At 52.6% G+C, this 22888-nt stretch overlaps 2 protein-coding genes across 3 annotated transcripts; both read right to left on the reverse strand.

The window, feature by feature from the left end:
• Window positions 1–7510: 7510 nt before the first annotated feature.
• Window positions 7511–16920, reverse strand: CHRNB1 (cholinergic receptor nicotinic beta 1 subunit). Its single transcript, XM_058822981.1, has 11 exons — window positions 16735–16920; window positions 15247–15368; window positions 14712–14756; window positions 13941–14050; window positions 12706–12814; window positions 11493–11634; window positions 10396–10581; window positions 9837–10060; window positions 9247–9299; window positions 8917–8997; window positions 7511–8236 (listed from the first exon to the last, which is right to left on the reverse strand). Exons 1-10 carry the CDS (start codon window positions 16817–16819, stop codon window positions 8940–8942), a joined length of 1134 nt encoding a protein of 377 aa, XP_058678964.1. The 5' UTR covers window positions 16820–16920; the 3' UTR covers window positions 7511–8236; window positions 8917–8939.
• Window positions 16921–17790: 870 nt separating this feature from the next.
• On the reverse strand, window positions 17791–22479 carry LOC131570601 (fibroblast growth factor 11-like). Of its 2 annotated transcripts, XM_058822974.1 has the most exons (5): window positions 22258–22479; window positions 20988–21098; window positions 20427–20530; window positions 19318–19516; window positions 17791–18434 (listed from the first exon to the last, which is right to left on the reverse strand). In XM_058822974.1, the coding sequence occupies exons 1-5, from the start codon at window positions 22448–22450 to the stop codon at window positions 18316–18318; spliced, it is 726 nt and encodes a 241-aa protein (XP_058678957.1). In that variant the 5' UTR covers window positions 22451–22479; the 3' UTR covers window positions 17791–18315. The 2 variants fall into 2 exon arrangements, with proteins under 2 accessions (XP_058678957.1, XP_058678956.1); XM_058822973.1 differs by lacking the exon at window positions 17791–18434 and having other exon boundaries at window positions 18833–19516.
• Window positions 22480–22888: the final 409 nt, after the last annotated feature.

Raw genomic sequence — 22888 nt, forward strand, 5'->3', positions numbered from 1 at the left:
CAAAGCCTGACGGGATTTATCCCCCCTTCCCGCGCAAAGCATGACGGGATTTATCCCCTTTTCCCGGCGCAAAGCCTGACGGGATTTATTCCCCCTTTTAGCGCAAAGCCTGACGGGATTTATCCCCCCTCCCGGCGCAAAGCCTGACGGAATTTATCCCCCCTTTTTTTGCGCAAAGCCTGACGGGATTTAGTCCCCCTTTTAGCGCAAAGCCTGACGGGATTTATCCCCCTTTTAGCGCAAAGCATGACGGGATTTATCCCCCCTTCCCGGCGCAAAGCCTGACGGGATTTATCCCCCCTACTCGGCGCAAAGCCTGACGGGATTTATCCCCCCTTTTTTTGCGCAAAGCCTGACGGGATTTATCCCCCCTCCCGGCGCAAAGCCTGACGGGATTTATCCCCCCTCCCGGCGCAAAGGCCCACGGGATTTATCCGCCATTTTGCGCAAAGGCTCACGGGATTTATTCCCCCTTTTAGCGCAAAGCCTGACGGGATTTATCCCCCCTCCCGGCGCAAAGCCTGACGGGATATATCCCCCCTCCGGGCGCAAAGCCTGGCGGGATTTATCCCCCTTTTAGCGCAAAGCCTGACGGGATTTATCCCCCCTTCTCGGCGCAAAGCCTGACGGGATTTATCCCCCCTTTTTTTGCGCAAAGCCTGACGGGATTTATCCCCTCTTCCCGGCGCAGCCCCTGACGGGATTTATCCCCCCTCCCGGCGCAAAGCCTGACGGGATTTATCCCCCCTTCTCGGCGCAAAGCCTGACGGGATTTATCCCCCCTTTTTTTGCGCAAAGCCTGACGGGATTTATCCCCCCTTCCCGGCGCAGCGCCTGACGGGATTTATCCCCCCTCCGGGCGCAAAGCCTGACGGGATTTATCCCCCCTCCCCGCGCAAAGCCTGACGGGATTTATCCCCCCTTCGCGGCGCGAAGCCTGACGGGATTTATTCCCCCCTCCCGGCGCAAAGCCTCACGGGATTTATCCCCCTTCTCGGCGCAAAGCCTGACGGGATTTATTCCCCTTTTTGCGCAAAGCCTGACGGGATTTATCCCCCTTTCCGTCGCAAAGCCTGACGGGATTTATCCCCCCTTCCCGACGCAAAGGCTCACGGGATTTATCCGCCATTTTTTGCGCAAAGCCTGACGGGATTTATCCCCCCTTTTTTTGCGCAAAGCCTCACGGGATTTATTCCCCCTATTAGCGCAAAGCCTGACGGGATTTATCCCCCCTTCCGGCGCAAAGCCTCACGGGATTTATCCCCCCTCCCGGCGCAAAGCCTGACGGGATTTATCCGCCATTTTTGCGCAAAGCCTGACGGGATTTATTCCCCCTTTTAGCGCAAAGCCTGACGGGATTTATCCCCCCTTCCCGACGCAAAGGCTCACGGGATTTATCCGCCATTTTTTGCGCAAAGCCTGACGGGATTTATCCCCCCTCTGGGCGCAAAGGCTCACGGGATTTATTCCCCCTCTTTTTGCGCAAAGCCTGACGGGATTTATCCCCCTTTCCGGCGCAAAGCCTGACGGGATTTATCCCCCCTTCCCGCGCAAAGGCTCACGGGATTTATCCCCCATTCGCGGCGCAAAGCCTGACGGGATTTATCCCCCCTTTTTTTGCGCAAAGCCTGACGGGATTTATCCCCCCTCCCGGCGCAAAGCCTGACGGGATTTATCCCCCCTTCCCGCGCAAAGGCTCACGGGATTTATCCGCCATTTTTTGCGCAAAGCCTGACGGGATTTATCCCCCCTCCAGGCGCAAAGCCTGACGGGATTTATCCCCCCATTCCCGGCGCAAAGCCTGACGGGATTTATTCCCCCTTTCCGGCGCAAAGCATGACGGGATTTATCCCCCCTTCCCGGCGCAAAGCCTGACGGGATTTATCCCCCCTTTCCGACGCAAAGGCTCACGGGATTTATCCGCCATTTTTTGCGCAAAGCCTGACGGGATTTATCCCCCCTCCCGGCGCAAAGCCTGACGGGATTTATCCCCCCTTTTTTTGCGCAAAGCCTGACGGGATTTAGTCCCCCTTTTAGCGCAAAGCCTGACGGGATTTATCCCCCTTTTTGCGCAAAGCCTGACGGGATTTATCCCCCCTTCTCGGCGCAAAGCCTGACGGGATTTATCCCCCCTTTTTTTGCGCAAAGCCTGACGGGATTTATCCCCCCTCCCGGCGCAAAGCCTGACGGGATTTATCCCCCCTTCCCGGCGCAAAGCCTGACGGGATTTATCCCCCCTCCCGGCGCAAAGCCTGACGGGATTTATCCCCCCTTCCCGCGCAAAGGCTCACGGGATTTATTCCCCCTTTTTTGCGCAAAGGCTCACGGGATTTATTCCCCCTTTCCGTCGCAAAGCCTGACGGGATTTATCCCCCCTTCTCGGCGCAAAGGCTCACGGGATTTATCCGCCATTTTTTGCGCAAAGCCTCACGGGATTTATCCCCCCTCCCGGCGCAAAGCCTGGCGGGATTTATTCCCCCTTTTAGCGCAAAGCCTTACGGGATTTATCCCCCCTTCTCGGCGCAAAGCCTGACGGGATTTATCCCCCCTCCCGGCGCAAAGCCTGACGGGATTTATCCCCCCTTTTTTTGCGCAAAGCCTGACGGGATTTAGTCCCCCTTTTAGCGCAAAGCCTGACGGGATTTATCCCCCTTTTTGCGCAAAGCCTGACGGGATTTATCCCCCCTTCCCGGCGCAAAGCCTGACGGGATTTATCCCCCCTTCTCGGCGCAAAGCCTGACGGGATTTATCCCCCCTCCCGGCGCAAAGCCTGACGGGATTTATCCCCCCTCCCGGCGCAAAGGCCCACGGGATTTATCCGCCATTTTTGCGCAAAGGCTCACGGGATTTATTCCCCCTTTTAGCGCAAAGCCTGACGGGATTTATCCCCCCTTCTCGGCGCAAAGCCTGACGGGATTTATCCCCCCTTTTTTTGCGCAAAGCCTGACGGGATATATCCCCCATCCCGGCGCAAAGCCTGACGGGATTTATCCCCCCTTTTTTTGCGCAAAGCCTGACGGGATTTATCCCCCCTCCCGGCGCAAAGCCTGACGGGATTTATCCCCCCTTCGCGGCGCAAAGCCTGACGGGATTTATCCCCCCTTCCCGCGCAAAGGCTCACGGGATTTATTCCCCCTTTCCGTCGCAAAGCCTGACGGGATTTATCCCCCCTTCTCGGCGCAAAGGCTCACGGGATTTATCCGCCATTTTTTGCGCAAAGCCTCACGGGATTTATCCCCCCTCCCGGCGCAAAGCCTGACGGGATTTATCCCCCCTTCCGGCGCAAAGCCTGACGGGATTTATCCCCCCTCCCGGCGCAAAGGCCCACGGGATTTATCCGCCATTTTTGCGCAAAGGCTCACGGGATTTATTCCCCCTTTTAGCGCAAAGCCTGACGGGATTTATCCCCCTTTTAGCGCAAAGCCTGACGGGATTTATCCCCCCTTTTTTTGCGCAAAGCCTGACGGGATTTATCCCCCCTTTTTTTGCGCAAAGCCTGACGGGATTTATCCCCCCTCCCGGCGCAGCGCCTGACGGGATTTTTCCCCCCTCCGGGCGCAAAGCCTGACGGGATTTATCCCCCCTCCCGGCGCAAAGCCTGACGGGATTTATCCCCCCTTCCCGGCGCAGCGCCTGACGGGATTTATCCCCCCTCCGGGCGCAAAGCCTGACGGGATTTATCCCCCCTCCCGGCGCAAAGCCTGACGGGATTTATCCCCCCTTCGCGGCGCAAAGCCTGACGGGATTTATCCCCCCTTCCCGCGCAAAGGCTCACGGGATTTATCCCCCCTTCCCGCGCAAAGCCTCACGGGATTTATTCCCCCTTTCCGTCGCAAAGCCTGACGGGATTTATCCCCCCTTCTCGGCGCAAAGGCTCACGGGATTTATCCGCCATTTTTTTGCGCAAAGCCTCACGGGATTTATCCCCCCTTTCCATCGCAAAGCCTGACGGGATTTATCTCCCCAGGGCGCAGCGCCTGACGGGATTTATCCGCCATTTTTGCGCAAAGCCTGACGGGATTTATTCCCCCTTTTAGCGCAAAGCCTGACGGGATTTATCCCCCCTTCCCGACGCAAAGGCTCACGGGATTTATCCCCCCTTTTTTTGCGCAAAGCCTGACGGGATTTATCCCCCCTCTGGGCGCAAAGGCTCACGGGATTTATTCCCCCTCTTTTTGCGCAAAGCCTGACGGGATTTATCCCCCTTTCCGGCGCAAAGCCTGACGGGATTTATCCCCCTTTCCGGCGCAAAGCCTGACGGGATTTATCCCCCATTCGCGGCGCAAAGCCTGACGGGATTTATCCCCCCTTTTTTTGCGCAAAGCCTGACGGGATTTATCCCCCCTCCCGGCGCAAAGCCTGACGGGATTTATCCCCCCTCCCCGCGCAAAGCCTGACGGGATTTATCCCCCCTTCCCGCGCAAAGGCTCACGGGATTTATTCCCCCTTTTTGCGCAAAGGCTCACGGGATTTATTCCCCCTTTCCGTCGCAAAGCCTGACGGGATTTATCCCCCATCCCAGCGCAAAGCCTGGCGGGATTTATTCCCCCTTTTAGCGCAAAGCCTGACGGGATTTATCCCCCCTTCTCGGCGCAAAGCCTGACGGGATTTATCCCCCCTCCCGGCGCAAAGCCTGACGGGATTTATCCCCCCTCCCTACGCAAAGGCTCACGGGATTTATCCGCCATTTTTTGCGCAATGCCTGACGGGATTTATCCCCCCTCCAGGCGCAAAGCCTGACGGGATTTATCCCCCCATTCCCGGCGCAAAGCCTGACGGGATTTATTCCCCCTTTCCGGCGCAAAGCATGACGGGATTTATCCCCCCTTCCCGGCGCAAAGCCTGACGGGATTTATCCCCCCTTTTAGCGCAAAGCCTGACGGGATTTATCCCCCCTTTCCGACGCAAAGGCTCACGGGATTTATCCGCCATTTTTTGCGCAAAGCCTGACGGGATTTATCCCCCCTCCCGGCGCAAAGCCTGACGGGATTTATCCCCCCTTTTTTTGCGCAAAGCCTGACGGGATTTAGTCCCCCTTTTAGCGCAAAGCCTGACGGGATTTATCCCCCTTTTTGCGCAAAGCCTGACGGGATTTATCCCCCCTTCTCGGCGCAAAGCCTGACGGGATTTATCCCCCCTCCCGGCGCAAAGCCTGACGGGATTTATCCCCCCTCCCGGCGCAAAGCCTGACGGGATTTATCCCCCCTCCCGGCGCAAAGGCCCACGGGATTTATCCGCCATTTTTGCGCAAAGGCTCACGGGATTTATTCCCCCTTTTAGCGCAAAGCCTGACGGGATTTATCCCCCCTTCTCGGCGCAAAGCCTGACGGGATTTATCCCCCCTTTTTTTGCGCAAAGCCTGACGGGATTTATCCCCCCTCCCGGCGCAAAGCCTGACGGGATTTATCCCCCCTTCCCGGCGCAAAGCCTGACGGGATTTATCCCCCCTTCGCGGCGCAAAGCCTGACGGGATTTATCCCCCCTTCCCGCGCAAAGGCTCACGGGATTTATTCCCCCTTTTTTGCGCAAAGGCTCACGGGATTTATTCCCCCTTTCCGTCGCAAAGCCTGACGGGATTTATCCCCCCTTCTCGGCGCAAAGGCTCACGGGATTTATCCGCCATTTTTTGCGCAAAGCCTCACGGGATTTATCCCCCCTCCCGGCGCAAAGCCTGGCGGGATTTATTCCCCCTTTTAGCGCAAAGCCTTACGGGATTTATCCCCCCTTCTCGGCGCAAAGCCTGACGGGATTTATCCCCCCTCCCGGCGCAAAGCCTGACGGGATTTATCCCCCCTTTTTTTGCGCAAAGCCTGACGGGATTTAGTCCCCCTTTTAGCGCAAAGCCTGACGGGATTTATCCCCCTTTTTGCGCAAAGCCTGACGGGATTTATCCCCCCTTCCCGGCGCAAAGCCTGACGGGATTTATCCCCCCTTCTCGGCGCAAAGCCTGACGGGATTTATCCCCCCTTCCCGGCGCAAAGCCTGACGGGATTTATCCCCCCTTCCGGCGCAAAGCCTGACGGGATTTATCCCCCCTCCCGGCGCAAAGGCCCACGGGATTTATCCGCCATTTTTGCGCAAAGGCTCACGGGATTTATTCCCCCTTTTAGCGCAAAGCCTGACGGGATTTATCCCCCCTTCTCGGCGCAAAGCCTGACGGGATTTATCCCCCCTTTTTTTGCGCAAAGCCTGACGGGATTTATCCCCCCTCCCGGCGCAGCGCCTGACGGGATTTATCCCCCCTCCGGGCGCAAAGCCTGACGGGATTTATCCCCCCTCCCGGCGCAAAGCCTGACGGGATTTATCCCCCCTTCGCGGCGCAAAGCCTGACGGGATTTATCCCCCCTTCCCGCGCAAAGGCTCACGGGATTTATCCCCCCTTCCCGCGCAAAGCCTCACGGGATTTATTCCCCCTTTCCGTCGCAAAGCCTGACGGGATTTATCCCCCCTTCTCGGCGCAAAGGCTCACGGGATTTATCCGCCATTTTTTGCGCAAAGCCTCACGGGATTTATCCCCCCTTTCCATCGCAAAGCCTGACGGGATTTATCCCCCCAGGGCGCAGCGCCTGACGGGATTTATCCGCCATTTTTGCGCAAAGCCTGACGGGATTTATTCCCCCTTTTAGCGCAAAGCCTGACGGGATTTATCCCCCTTTCCCGACGCAAAGGCTCACGGGATTTATCCGCCATTTTTTGCGCAAAGCCTCACGGGATTTATCCCCCCTCCCGGCGCAAAGCCTGGCGGGATTTATTCCCCCTTTTAGCGCAAAGCCTGACGGGATTTATCCCCCCTTCTCGGCGCAAAGCCTGACGGGATTTATCCCCCCTCCCGGCGCAAAGCCTGACGGGATTTATCCCCCCTTCCCGGCGCAGCGCCTGACGGGATTTATCCGCCTTTTTGCGCAAGGCCTGACGGGATTTATCCCCCCTCTGGGCGCAAAGGCTCACGGGATTTATTCCCCCTTTTTGCGCAAAGGCTCACGGGATTTATTCCCCCTTTCCGTCGCAAAGTCTGACGGGATTTATCCCCCCTTCCCGCGCAAAGCCTCACGGGATTTATCCCCCCTCCCGGCGCAAAGCCTGACGGGATTTATCCCCCTTTTTGCGCAAAGCCTGACGGGATTTATTCCCCCTTTCCCGCGCAAAGCCTGACGGGATTTATCCCCCCTTACCGACGCAGAGGCTCACGGGATTTATCCGCCATTTTTTGCGCAAAGCCTGACGGGATTTATCCCCCCTTCCCGCGCAAAGGCTCACGGGATTTATCCCCCCTTCCCGCGCAAAGCCTCACGGGATTTATTCCCCCTTCCCGGCGCAAAGGCTCACGGGATTTATCCCCCATTCACGGCGCAAAGGCTCACGGGATTTATCCCCCCTTCCCGGCGCAAAGGCTCACGGGATTTATTCCCCCTTCCCGGCGCAAAGCCTCACGGGATTTATACCCCCAAACGCGCTGAGGCTCACGGGATTTATCCCCCCAAAAACCCCGCGACCATTCTGGGGTTCAGGATTTATTTGGGATTTTTGTGAGGGATCCCAAAAAGATTTTGGGGAAGTTTGGGTGTTATTTCGGGGAAAATTTGGGGCTTTTGGGGGCATTTTTGGGGGCTATTTCTGAGATATTTTGGGGGAATTTATGGGGGATATTTTTGGGATATTTTGGAGAATATTTCCGGATATTGTTGGGGGATAATGTGGGGATTTTTTTTTTTTATTACTTTGGTATGTTTGCAGGATATTTGGGGCTATTTTTGGGGTATTTTTGGGGCTGTTTGGGGAATTTTTTCTGGGGTAATTTTGGGATATTTTGGGGGTTATTTCTGGGATATTTTGGGTATTTTTGTGGGTGATGTTTCTGGGATATTTTTGGGGTAATTTTAGAGATATTTTCAGGATATTTTTGGGGAATATTTTAGGGGTATTTTGGGTATTTTTTTGGGATATTTTAAGGATATTTTAATAAGTATTCTTGGGAATATTTTGGGGATATTTTTGGGAATATTTTAGGGATATTTTCAGGATATTTTCAGGATATTTTCAGGATATTTTGGGGCTATTTTGAGGATATTTTTGGGGCTATTTTGGCGGATTTGGGTCACGGGAAGGGCGTGTCCGGGGGCCGGTGCAGCGCCGCGTCCAGCCCCGTGCCCAGCGCGCAGCCCCCGGTGAGCACCAGCAGCGCCCACAGACAGAGCCTGTCCACGGCCATGGCCAGCGTCCGCCACTCGTCCTGCGCCTGCAACGGGGCAAAAACACCACAAATTGGGAAAAAAACATGAAAAAACAAAAAAAAAATAGAGAAAATCGGGCAAAAAATGGGGAAAAAATGGGGGGAACTGTCCCCAGTTCCCCTGCAGGTGTGCCCAGGTGTGCCCAGGTGCATCCAGGTGTGCCCAGGAGTGTCCAGGTGTGTCCAGGTGTGCCCAGGTGTGTTTTGGGCACCCAGGTGTGCCCTCACCTGTGCCCAGGTGTATCCCAGGTGCCCCCAGGTGTGCCCAGGTGTATCTCAGGTGTATCCCAGGTGTTCTCACCTGCACCCAGGTGTACCCAGGTGTATCCCAGGTGTATCCCAGGTGTATCTCAGGTGTATCCCAGGTGTGCCCTCACCTGTACCCAGGTGTTCTCACCTGTACCCAGGTGTATCTCAGGTGTATCCCACGTGTATCTCACCTGTACCCAGGTGTATCCCAGGTGTGCCCTCACCTGTCCCAGGTGCCCCCAGGTGCCCCCAGGTGTGCCCAGGTGTATCCCAGGTGTATCCCAGGTGTATCTCAGGTGTATCCCAGGTGTATCCCAGGTGTATCCCAGGTGTATCCCAGGTGTATCCCAGGTGTATCTCAGGTGTATCCCAGGTGTATCCCAGGTGTATCCCAGGTGTATCCCAGGTGTGCCCTCACCTGTCCCAGGTGTTCTCACCTGTCTCCTGCGCTCTCTCTCCCTCAGGCTCCCCGCGATGGCGGCAGCGGCGGCCGCGGCCTCGCGCAGCTCCGGCGCCAACTTTGGGGCGAATTCCGCGAATTTCAGGGCAAATTCCGGTTTTGGGGCGAATTCCGCCGGTTTGGGGGCGGGGCCGGGGGGGGAGGGGCGGCGCAGGAAATAGGCGTCAGAGGCGCGAGGGGGCGGGGCCAGAACGGGGGAGGGGCCGAAGGGGGCGGGGCAGGGGGCGGGGGAGGGGCGGAGGCCGAGGAGGGGCGGGAGGCGCTGCAGGAACACCTGGGGGGGGAGGGGACAGGTGAGAAAATTTACCTGAAATACCCAAAATTATCCAGAAATTCACCTGAAAAACCCCAAATTCCCACCTGGGGGGGGAGGGGAGAGGTGAGAAAACAAAACTTACATTAAAAACCCCAAAATGTCCCAAATTCACCTGAAAAACTCCAAATTTCTCCTGAAAAACCCCAAAATTTCACCTGAGAAACCCCAAAATGTTTTGGGATTTTTTTTTTATTTGAGGGATTTTTTGGCAATTTTTGGGGGATTTTTGGGGGAATTTTTAGGGATTTTTTTATATTATTTTTTGGAGATTTTAAAGAATTATTTTAGGATTTTTGGGGGGACTTTTTTGGGATTTTTTTTTTATTATTTTTTGGGGGTTTTTTGGCCATTTTTGCCCATTTTTTGGTGTTTTTTCCCCAGATATTTTGTGGTTTTTGGTTCCTCCAGGTGTGCCCGTACCTGCCGTGCCCAGGTGGGCATGCCGTGCGTGCCAGGGGAGCGGTGGTGCAGGTTGAGCTGTGCCCAGGTGAGTTTTGGGCCGTTTTGGGCCGTTTTGGGCCGGATTTTTCCCATTTTTTGGAGCTTTTTCCCCGGATTTTTTGCATTTTTGGGTTCCTCACCTGCCGTGCCCAGGTGGGCATGCCGTGCGTGCCAGGGGAGCGGTGGTGCAGGTTGAGCACGCCCACGCTCAGCGCCACCACCAAGGTGAGCAGCACCAGCGTCCCCGTCAGGTATCGGCCAATCAGGGGCACCTGCAGCGACGTGGCCGGGACCTTGTCGGCCAATAGGAGCAGGAACACGGTCAGGGTCAGCAGCGCGAACAGGGAGAGAGACATCTTCTCACCTGGACAGGTGTGCGACAGGTGAGACACAGGTGAGACAGGTAATGGGACAGATGAGAACACCTGGGCAGGTAACAGACACAGGTGAGAACACCTGGACAGGTGAGGGACAGGTGAGACAGGTGTGAGAGAGGTAATGGGACAGGTGAGACACGGGTGAGGTCACCTGGACAGGTGTACCCAGGTGCCCCCAGGTGTGCCCAGGAGTGCCCAGGAGTGCCCAGGTGTATCCAACTGCACCCAGGTGTATCTCAGGTGTATCCCAGGTGTATCTAAGTGCACCCAGGTGTATCCAACTGCACCCAGGTGTATCTCAGGTGTGCCCAGGTGTGTTTACCTGCGTCGGGGGGCAGGTGGAACACGCCCACGGCCAGCAGCGTGATCAGCACGCACGGCACCAGCACCGTGGCCAGGTAGAAGAGCGGCTTCCGCTGCAGCACCAGGTGGAAGGAGACGCCCACAGGTGAGCCCGGGGGGCCCCAGGTACCCCCCGAGCGGTGAACGAGGGTCCACTGGCCGTTCTCTGGGGGGGACAGGTGAGTTACCTGAGAACCCCGAAAAATCCACCCAAAAAAACCCAAAAACCCCCAAAATCCCACTCGAAATACACCTGAGAACCCCCAAAATACACCAGGTGAGCCCCAGGTGAGCCCCAGGTACCCCCGAGCGGTGAACGAGGGTCCACTGGCCGTTCTCTGGGGGGGACAGGTGAGACACCCGAAATATTATACCTGGGGACCCCAAAAATACCAAAAAATCCCCCAAAAAACCACAAAAGTTCCCATTCAAAATACACCTGGGAGCCCCCAGAATACACCTGGGAATCCCAAAAGCCCCCAAAAATCACTAAAAAAATTTTTTAAAAACCCCAAAAGTTGAAAAAAAAATCCTGAAAAACGTCCCCCAAAATCCTTTAAAAATTCCTAAAAATAAAAAAAAAGAAAAAGAAAAAAATACCCACCCCCCCCAAAAAAACCAAAATGAATCCCAAACAATTCTCCAAAAAGATCCCAAAACATCCCAAAAAAGTCCCTAAAAATCTCCAAAAAAATCACTCTAAAAATAAATTAAAATATTTTTAAAATCTCCCCATAATCCCAAATAAAATAAAAAAAAAATTTAAAAATTCCTAAAAAATACCTAAAAACTCCTTTAAAATCCCCAAAAAATTCCCAAAAAATCCCCAAATGCCCCAGAATCCCCAAATCCCGGTATTTCCCCCCAAAGCTCACCCTGGAAGTCAGTCACCTGCGCCCCCCAAGGGCCACGAAACCCCTCAAAAATCCCTTTAAAAAATCCCCCCAAAATCCCAAATAAAATCCAAAAAAATTTTTTAAAAATCCCAAAAAAATTAAAAAAAAAATCCCCAAAAAATCCCCAAAATCCCCAAAATCCCCCAAAATCCCCCAAAGCCATGCATCCCCCAGAGCTCACCCTGGAAGTCGGGGGGCAGCGCCACCTGCGCCCCCCAGGGCCCCCCCGGCCCCCCCGGCCGCAGCCGCAGCTCCGCGGGGCCGTAGGAGCCCGAGCGGAAATTGAGGGAGCAGTTCTGCCAATCGAACGGGAAATGCGACACCTGCGGGCCAAAATCACACAAACTCAACCCAAAATGCACCCCAAAAATCACCAGAATTCACCCCAAAAATCAGTACAAAAATCACCCAAATTCAACCCGAAATGCAGCCTGCAAATCACCCAAATTCAGCACAAAATTCACCCCAAAAATCAGCCCAAAAATCACTCAAATTCAACACAAAATACAGCCCACAAATCACCAGAATTCACACCAAAAATCAGTACAAAAATCACCCAAAAATAACCCAAATTCAACCCGAAATGCAGCCTGAAAATCACCCAAATTCAGCACAAAATACAGGTCAAAATCACACAAACTCAACCCAAAATTCACCACAAAAATCACCAGAATTCACCCCAAAAATCAGTTCCAAAATCACCCAAAAATCACCCAAATTCAACCCAAAATACAGCCTGCAAATCACCCAAATTCAGCACAAAATTCACCCCAAAAATCAGCCCAAAAATCACTCAAATTCAACACAAAATACAGCCCACAAATCACCAGAATTCACCCCAAAAACCAGTACAAAAATCACCCAAAAATAACCCAAATTTAACCCGAAATACAGCCTGAAAATCACCCAAATTCAGCACAAAATACAGGTCAAAATCACACAAACTCAACCCAAAATTCACCACAAAAATCACCAGAATTCACCCCAAAAATCAGTTCCAAAATCACCCAAAAATCACCCAAATTCAACCCAAAATACAGCCTGCAAATCACCCAAATTCAGCACAAAATTCACCCCAAAAATCAGCCCAAAAATCACTCAAATTCAACACAAAATACAGCCCACAAATCACCAGAATTCACACCAAAAATCAGTATAAAAATCACCCAAAAATCACCCAAATTCAATCCAAAATACGGGCCAAAATCACCAAAAATTAGCACAAAATTCACCCCAAAATACAGCCCAAAAAACACCCAAATACAACCCAAAAAACAGCCCAAAAAATCTCGGGAATTCAGCACAAAACCGAGCCCAAAAGTCACTCAAATTTCCCCCAAAATCCCCCGGATTTCCCCCCAAAATCCCCGGAATTTTCCCCGTCGGTCCCTGACCCGGATGGGGCAGCGGCTGCGGAACAGCGCCGGGGGTCTCCAGCTGACGGCGCCGTCGGGGCTGACGATGGCCCGGACCCCCAGGGACACCCCGAACTCACCGTCATTGCTGGGGGGGAGAAAATCTGAAATAAACACCCCAAAAACACCCCAAAAATACCCAAAATCCCCCCGAAAAAAATACCCAAAAAACCACCCCAAAAAATCCCAAAAATATCCCCAAAAAACCACCCCAAAAAACCCCAAATAAACCAAATCAAACACCCCCAAAACCCCCAGGGACACCCCGAATTCACCGTCGTGGCTTGGGGGGACAAAACCCTCAATTAACACCCCAAAAATACCCCAAAAACACCCTAAATCCCCCCAAAAAATTCCTTAAAAAATCCCAAAAATACCCCCAAAAAACCGCCCCAAAAAACCCCAAATAAACCAAATCAAACACCCCCAAAACCCCCAGGGACACCCCGAATTCACCGTCATTGCTGGGGGGGAGAAAATCTGAAATAAACACCCCAAAAATATCCCAAAAATACCCAAAATCCCAAAAAAACACCCCCAAAAATCCCTAAAAAAATACCCCAAAAAATCAAGAAACATCCACCCCAAAATCCCCAAAAAACCGCCCCAAAAAAAACCCCAAATAAACCAAATCAAACCCCCCCTAAAACCCCCAGGGACACCCCGAATTCACCGTCATTGCTTGGGGGGGGAGAAAATCTGAAATAAACACCCTGAAAATACCCCAAAAATACCCAAAATCCCCCCAAAAATCCCTAAAAAAATACCCCAAAAAATCAAAAAACATCCACCCCAAAATCCCCAAAAAAACCCACCCCAAAAAACCCAAAATAAACCAAATCAAACACCCCCAAAACCCCCAGGGACACCCCGAATTCACCGTCATTGCTGGGGGGGACAAAATCTGAAATAAACACCCCAAAATCCCCCCAAAAAATACCCAAAAAAATCACCTCAAAATACCCCAAAAAATCCCCAAAAAACCGCCCCAAGATCCCCCAAAAAACTGCCCCAAAAAACCCAAAAACCACCCCAAAACCACCCCAAATGCCCTCGCTTGGTGTCCTGCCCCACATCTGGCAGCCAGATGTGCCCCTAAATACCCCAAAAATCACTAAAAAATCACTAAAAAATCCCCCAAAAATCCCCCAAAAATCACAAAAAAATCCCCATAAATTCCCAAAATTTCCCCAAATTCCCTGATTTGCCCTCACTTGTTGTCCAGCCCCACATCTGGCAGCCAGATGTTGTCGGCCGGCAGCCGCAGCGCCGCCGCCCCCCCGTGATCCCGGGGGTCCCACGAGAGCCGGGGGTCGCGCCAGCTCTGGGGGGAATCGAACAAAACAAAATTAAAATAAATAAATACTATAAAAATAGAGAATTCCTGGAAACTCACAGCAAAAAAAAAAAAAAAAAAAAAAAAAAAAAAAAAAAAAACCCAAAAAAAACAAATTCCACCCCAAAATAACCCCAAAATCCAGAGACTCTGACCCCACAAAACCCCCAAATTCCTTAAAATTCACACAAAATTTCACAAAATCCACCCCAAAAATAACCCCAAAAACCCCAAAATCCATCCCAAAAGCACCAAAATTTCACAAAATCCTCCCTAAAAAAACCAAATTCCACAAAATTCACGCCATGAACCCCAGATTCCTGAAAATTCACACAAAAAACCCAAAAGCCACAAAATCCACACCAAAAAACCCTCTTATTCCCTAAAATCCACCCCAAATTCCACAAAATCTTCCCCAAAACCCACAAATTCCTGAAAATTCATACCAAAACCTCCTAATTCCAAAAAATCTGCCCCAAAAAGAACAAAATCCACCCCTAAATTCCCCAAAATCCACCCCAAAAAACCCAAATTCCACCAAATCCCCCAAAATTCCTGAAAATGCCCCAAATCCTCCCCAGGATTCACCGAACTGCCCCAAACTGCCCCGAATTTCCCCAAATTGCCCCGAATTTGCCCCAAACCCCACCAGGTTCAGGTAAACTTTCGTCGTCATCTCCTCGTTCTTCTCGTCCTGCGGGAAAGAAATTGGAATTTTGGGGTTTTTTTGGGTTTTTTTGGGGTTCCCCCAAATTCCCCAAATCCCCCCAAAAATGCCCCAAAATCCCTTTAAAACCCCTTTGAAATCCCCAAACCCCCCCAAAATGCTCCAGAACCCTCCCAAAATCGCCCCTAAAATGTCCCAAAAATCCCCAAAATCTGCCCCCCAAAAAAACCCCCAAATCCCCCCAAAATCCCTCCAAAAATCCCTCCAAAAATCTCCCCAAAATGCCCCAAAACCCCACTGAAATCCCTTTAAAACGCCCCGAAAATCCCTGAAAATCCAAAGAAAAAAAATCCAAAAAAACAATTTTAAAAAATCCAAAAAAATATCCAAAAAAAAGCCAAAAAATTTCCAAAAAAAATCCAAAAAAACCCCCAAAAAATTAAAAAAAAAAAAATCCCAAATCTCCCCAAAGTCCCGAAATTGCCGGAATTTGCCCGAACTCCCCGTTTCCCCGTACCAGCCCCACGAGCTGCGCCAGCTCCAGCCCCACGGTGACCAACACGGGGCCCCCCCCGGGGGCGCCCGGCCGGACCCCGGCCCGGTACCGGCCCAGCAGCGACCGCGACAGCGAGGCATCGCCTAATGAGCGGTAATTAATTAATAATTAATTCATACAACTCATTAATCTATAAAATACATACAATTACATTAAATAGAAATGGAAATTTCCCCCCCCGGGGGCGCCCGGCCGGACCCCGGCCCGGTACCGGCCCAGCAGCGACCGCGACAGCGAGGCATCGCCTAATGAGCGGTAATTAATTAATTAATAATTAATAAAGTGATGAATCAATAAAATAAATACAATGAAATTAAATGGAAAATGAAAATTCCCCCCCAGGAGCGCCCGGCCGGACCCCGGCCCGGTACCGGCCCAGCAGCAACTGGGACAGGGGGTAATTAATTAATTACTAATTAATCATTAATCAAAATAAAATAAAATAAATTTAAATTAAATTAAATTAAAAATTAAAATTAAAATTTCCTCCCCTGGGCAGACCCCAGCCCAGCAGGGACTTGGACAGGGAGCCATGGGCTGGAATTAATTAATTAATCATTAATTAGCTAATAATACATCAATAAATTCAATTCAATTGAATATAAATTCAATTCAATTCAATTTAAATTTAAATTATTCCCCCGGGAGCGCCCGGCCGGAGGGTCTGAGACAGGGAACCATGGCCTGGAATTAATTAATTAACCATTAATTACTAATTAATTAATAATAAATAAAACTAAAACTAAAGAATAAAATCCACCCCAAAATCCCCAGCCCAGGACAGAGAATCAATTCAAGGAATTCATCGATGAAATAAAACTCAATTAAAAATCAAAATGCAAATCCGGGGAAGAATTTGGGGATTTGGGGGCTTTGGGGAGGGGTCCCAGGGGAGCTTTTGGGGCGAATTCGGGGCATTTTGGGGCTCCCGGGAGGGGGTTTGGAAGGGAGATGTCCCGAGGAAGTTTTGGGGTGAATTCCGGGCATTTCGGGGGCACTTCAGGGGCAATTTGGGGGGTCCCGGGGGGAATTTTGGGGGAAACTTTGGGAGATTTTAGGGAAGGGGTCCCAAGGAAGTTTTGGGGTGAATTCGGGGAATTTTGGGAGGGATTTGGGGGCATTTTGGGGTCAATTCTGGGAATTTTGGGGGTCCCGGAGGGGAATTTCGAAGTCTTCTGGGGGAATTTCTGGGGCTTTTTTGGGGGAAGGGTCCCAGGGGGTTTTGGGGTGAATTCGGGGGATTTCGGGAGGGATTTTGGGGGGTTTTGGGGCCAATTTGGAGGGGTTTGGGGAAGAATCTTTGGGGGAAGGGTCCCAGGGGGTTTTGGGGTGAATTCGGGAGATTTCGGGAGGGATTTTGGGGGGTTTTGGGGTCAATTTGGAGGTTTTGGGGAAGAGTCCCAGGGGGTTTTGGGGTGAATTCGGGGGTTTCGGGTCCCAGGGCGGTACCGGGCTCCGGCAGGAGGGTGAGGATGAGGATGAGGATGGTGAGGGTGAGGAAGGCTCGGGGGGCTCCGAGCGGCGCCGCGGCCATGGCCGGAGTGGGGGAGGGGCGGCCGCACCTGCTCCGGATGTGGGGGAGGGGCGGAATTTCCCCTCCCCCACCCCCGGAACTGACCCCGGAGTGACCCCGGCCCCTCCCCCCACCCCAAAAAGGACACGATCTGACCCAAAATTGACCCAAACCCCCCCAAATTTGACCTCGGGACCCCCAAAATTGACCCCAAACCCCAAAAATTGAACTCGGCACCCCCAAACTTGAATTTAGAACTCCAAAATTGACCCAAAATCGAAGCCAAAATCAAAGCCAAAACCCTCAAAATTTTCCCCAAAATTGGACCCAAATTGCCCCGGAACTGACCCAAAATCTGCCCCAAGACCCCCAAAATTCCACCCCCACCCCACAAATTTACCCCCAGACCCAAAATTGGCCCAAAACCCCCAAAACTGCCCCAAATTGACCCAGAATTTAACCCCAAAAAAAACCCCACAAAACCCCAACCAAAATCCCCGAATTTCTCCCCAAAATGCCCAAACTGCCCCTCCCCCAGCGCCAGACCGGTCCGAACTGGTACAAACTGGTTTTTATTGAGGGGGCGGGGCCAGGCCGCGCGCGAGGTGTCAGTCATGCACAGGGGAGGGGGCGTGGCCTCGCCGAGGGGGGCGGGGCTTTATTGCTCTGAGGGGCGGGGCTTGCACAGTGTGGGGTCGTAGAAAAGGGGCGTGGCCTCGAGCGAGGGGCGTGGCCAGGAAAATGGGGCGTGGCTTGTGGGGGGGCTCGGGTCCCCACGTGGCCGGGGGGGGAAATTTGGGATGGGGAAATTTGGGGAAAATTTTGGGAATTTTGGGAAAATTTTGGGGATTTTTGCGGGATTTTGGGGGTCCCCCATGGGGTCTCAGTGCAGGGGTTTGGGGGGCATTTTTGGGGATGTTTTGGGGAATTTTTTGGGGTTTTTTTTTCGGGGATTTTGGGGTTTTTTGGGAGGAATATTTTGAGTTACTCAGGGGGAATATTCGGGATCTTTTTCGTGGATTTTTGGGATTTTTCAAGAGAGATTTTTGGTTTTTTTTTTTCCCGTGGATTTTTGGTGGTTTTTTCAATGGATTTTTGGGATTTTCTTCTTGGATTTTTGGTCCTTTTCCAGAGAGATTTTTTTCTTTTTTTTCTCCCAGAGAATTTTAGGGTTTTCCTCGTGGATTTTTGTGATTTTTTCCAGAGGAATTGTTCGTTTTTTTCAGAGATTTTTGTGATTTTCTTCTTGGATTCCTGGCTTTTTTTCCAGCGGATTTTTTTCATTTTTTCCGTGGATTTTTGGCGTTTCCTTCGCCAATTTTTGTGATTTTTCCATAGGGATTTTTTCATTTTTCCCACGGATTTTTGACGTTTTCTCAGTGAATTTTCGGGATTTCCTTTGCAGATTTTTGGGGCTTTTTTGCCATTTTCGCCCCCCCGGGGGTCTCAGTGCAGGCGTCCGTTCGGGCTCCGAGGTCAGAGGTCACAGAGGTCGCCGAGGTCACGGCTCCCAGAGGTCAGAGGTCACCGGGCGGAGGGGGCGGGGTCCCGGGCGGAGGGGGCGGGGTCTCCGGTGGGGGCGGGGTCCCCGGGGGCTCCTCGACCTCGTGCAGGGACGGCTCCCGGTACAGCGCCACTGGGGTCACACAGGGGTCACACAGGGGTCACCAGGGGTCACCCCGGGTCACCCGGGGTCACCCTGACCCCTCCCCCAACAGGGGCGGGAGGGAGACCCCAGGCCCCCAAAATTTCACAAAAATTCCCCCAAATTCTGCACAAATTTCACTCAAATTTCATTAAAATTGCACACAAATTGCACACAAATTGAACAAAAAATTCACTCGAATTCCACAGAAATTTTGCACAAATTTCACCCAAATTTCACAAATATCTCATTTAAATGTCACTTAAATTTCACCCAAATTTCACCCAAAACATTGCCCAAATTTCACTCAAATTTCACACAAATTTCACTCCAATTCCCCCCAAATCCCCCGAGTTCCATCCCCAAATACTGGGGTCTAAATCCCACTTTTTAGGTTCCAAACCCCATTTTTTGTGTTCAAAACACCTCACTTTGCATTCCAAATTCTCATTTTTCGTGCTTCAAACCCCATTCTTTGGGTCAAAACCCCCAAATTTGGACATTTTCGCTCACTGGGGCAGGAAATGCGCGGCTGCCGTGTCCTTGCTGACCATGGGGTCGCTCCCAGGGCGAATTTTGGGTTACAAATCCCAATTTTTGTCTTCCAAATCCCATGTTTTTCAGTTTGAAACCCCAATTTTTGGTTAAAATATCCAATTTTTTGGGTTAAAATCTGGGATTTTTGGCTATTTCGCTCACCCTCGAGCAGCTGGGGCAGGAAATTTGTGGCTGCCTTGTCCCTGCTGACCACGGGGTCGCTCCCAGGGGCGATTTTGGGTTATAAATCCCAATTTTTGTGTTTCTAACCCCAATGTTTGCGTTCCGAACCCCAACTTTTGGGTGCAAATCAGGGAATTTGGGGCGTTTGGCTCACCCTCGAGCAGCTGCGGCAGGAAATGCGCGGCCGCCTTGTCCTTCCTGACCCTGGGCCCGGCCATGGGCCGCCCGTGCCGGTCCAGCCCCAGGTACCAGGCGCGGCCCGAGCGGCGCTGCCGGTACAGCGCCGAGGCGTAGAGCACGTGGTAGTTCTCGAACACGCACTCCTTGAAGCGGCACTCGGGCGTGAAGTGCACCTGGAACACACCTGGGGTTACCTGGGAGCACCTGGGCACACCTGGGATACACCTGAGCGCACCTGGATACACCTGGGGGCATCCAGGGCACTCCTTGAAACAGCACTCGGGGGTGAAGTGCACCTGGAACACACCTGGGGTTACCTGGGAGCACCTGGGATACACCTGAGCGCACCTGGGCGCACCTGAGATACATCTACATAAACCTGGATACACCTGGGATACACCCAGGGCACTCCTTGAAACAGCACTCGGGGGTGAAGTGCACCTGGAACACACCTGGGGTTACCTGGGAGCACCTGAGAGTTACCTGAGATACACCTGGAGTTACCTGAGATACACCTGAGCACACCTGGATACCCCTAGGGACACCCAGGGCACTCGTTGAAACGGCACTCGGGGGTAAAGTGCACCTGGAACACACCTGAGAGTCACCTGAGATACACCTGGAGTTACCTGGCTGTAGCTGGGATACACCTGGGATACACCTGGGGGCACCTACATAAACCTGGATACACCCAGGGCACCCCTCGAAACGGCACTCGGGGGTGAAGTGCACCTGGAACACACCTGAGAGTCACCTGGGGCACACCTGGGTACAGCTGGAGTTACCTGGGCACACCTGGGATACACCTGGATAAATCTGGGATACACCTCGGATACACCTGGGCACACCTGGGGGGTTTTGGAGGATCCCAGAATAGATTTTGGGATGGTTTTTTGGTGTTTCTTCAGGTGGATTTTTGGGGACTTTGAGATTTATAGGCGTATTTTTGGCTGGATTTTGGTGATTTTGGGGTGGATTTTGCTGGTTTTGGTGTGGATTTTGGGTGATTTTGGGGTGTGTTTTGGTTTTTTGGGTTTCAGGGGTTTTTTTGGGGGTGTATTTGGGGTGTTTTGGGTCACTCACGGAGGTGTAGACGACGCCGGCCCCGTTCATGGCCACGTAACGCCCGGCGCGCGTGCCCTGGATGGCGACGACGCGGAGCCCGACCGGGATCAGGTTAAACAGCGCTGGAAAGGGGGGAAAAACAGCCAAAAACAGTAAAAACCAGTTAAAAACCACTATAAACCAATATTAACCAGTATGGACCAGTGTAAACCAGTAACCAGTTCATCCCAGTTCATCCCAGTTCATCCCAGTTCATCCCAGTGACCCCCAATGGTGACAACGCGGAGCCTGACCGGGATCAGGTTAAACAGGGCTGGAAATGGGGGAAAAACAGCAAAAAACAGTAAAAAACCACTCACAGCCAGACCCCGCCCCCTCCCTTTGAGGCCCCACCCATTCACTGGCAGCCCTGCCCCCTCATTGCCAGGCCCCGCCCCCTGGGCAAAGCCCCGCCCACTCACTGCCAGGCCCCGCCTCCTCGCAGGTGCCGTCCAGCCGCCCGTCCGGGCCCGCCCCTTTGCCAGGCCCCGCCCCCTTCGCCAGGCCCCGCCCCCTAAGTGCAAGGCCCCGCCCACTCACTGCCAGGCCCCGCCTCCTCGCAGGTGCCGTCCAGCCGCCCGTCCGGGCCCATGTGCAGGAAGTGCCCGTGGCCGCCCCGGAGCCGCGCGATGGCCCCGCGGAGCTGCGGTTCTGCAAAATCACCCCCAAATAGGCACGAAATTACCCCAAAAACCGCCCCAAAAACCACAAAAAAAACCCCACAGAAAACCAGCCCAAAAATCACCCCAAAATCAGCACAAAATCAGCCTAAAATCAGCCCAAAATCAGCCTCAAAGTCAGCCTCAAATCAGCCTGAAATCAGCCCAAAATCAGGATATAAATCCCCCAATAAATCACAGAAACGCCTAATTAACCACGCTGAAAATCCTGAAAATTGTCCCAAACCCCAAAATATCTGCCCCAAAAATACCCAGAAACCCCTCTAAATGACCCAAATTTTTTTTCAAAGACCCCTCCCCAAAATCCCCCCAGAATCACTTAAAAATCACCAAAAAAAAAAAAAAAAAACCCACACCCAAAAAGATCACTTTACAATCTCTCAAAAAATCCAAAAAAATTCCCCAAATGACCCCAAACGTCCTCAAATATTTTCGAAGCCCCCTCCCCAATTACCCGGGGGCTTTTCCCGGGGTCTCCGCTGCCTCCCACACCCCAGGACCTTGGCCACGAGCCCCCCGAAACCCCTCAAAAATCACCAAAAAATGACCCAAAAATACCCCCAAAAAATCCCCCAAAAAATCCCCAAAAAATCACCCAAAATTCCCCCAAAAATCACCCAAAAAATCCCCAAAAATTCCCCAAAATTCCCCAAAAAATCTCCAAAAAATCCCCTAAAAATCACCCAAAAATTCCCAAAAAAATCCCCCAAAATCCCCAAAAAATAACCCAAAAATCCCTTAAAAATTCCCCCAAAATTCCCCCAAAAATCCCCAAAAATCCCCCCAAAAAATCACCCAAAAATCCCCAAAAGATCCCCAAAAATTCCCCTAAAAATCCCCCAAAATTCCCCAAAAAATCCCCCAAAAATCCCCCAAAAAATCCCCAAAAAAATCCCCAAAAATTCTCAAAAAAATCACCCAAAAATTCCCCCAAAAATCACCCAAAAATTCCCAAAAAATCCCCAAAAATTCCCCAAAAATTCCCCAAAAAATCCCCCAAAATTCCCCAAAAAATCCCCCAAAATTCCCCAAAAAATCCCCAAAAATTCCCCAAAAATTCCCCCAAAACTCCCAAAAAAATCCCCAAAATTCCCCCAAACTGCGCGGCCCCCCCGGGCCCTCCCCGTTACCGGGGGGCTTCTCGCGGGGTCTGCGCCGCCTCCCGCAGCCGCGGACCTTGGCCACGAGCCCGCGCAGCTGCTGCTGGCACAGCGAGGGGGGGCGGGGGGCGCCGGGGGCGCGCGCGGGGCCGGGGGCGCGCGGGGGGGGCGCGTCCTTCCCGCCCCGGCGCTGGCGGATCAGCGAGCTGGCCAGGGCCGCCATGGGGCCTGGGGCAAATCGGGGCAAATCGGGGCCAATCGGGGCAAATCGGGGCAAATCGGGGCAAATCCGGGCCAATCGGGGCAAATCCGGGCCAATCGGGGCAAATCCGGGCAAATCGGGGCAAATCCGGGCCAATCCGGGCAAATCGGGGCAAATCCGGGCCAATCGGGGCAAATCGGGGCAAATCCGGGCCAATCGGGGCAAATCCGGGCCAATCGGGGCAAATCGGGGCAAATCCGGGCCAATCCGGGCAAATCGGGGCAAATCCGGGCCAATCCGGGCAAATCCGGGCAAATCTGGGCCAATCCGGGCCAATCGGGGCAAATCCGGGCCAATCCGGGCAAATCCGGGCCAATCGGGGCAAATCCGGGCCAATCCGGGCAAATCCGGGCCAATCGGGGCAAATCGGGGCAAATCCGGGCAAATCCGGGCCAATCC

This window comes from Ammospiza caudacuta, chromosome 36 (genome assembly GCF_027887145.1).
Source record: "Ammospiza caudacuta isolate bAmmCau1 chromosome 36, bAmmCau1.pri, whole genome shotgun sequence".
NCBI lineage: Eukaryota > Metazoa > Chordata > Aves > Passeriformes > Passerellidae > Ammospiza > Ammospiza caudacuta.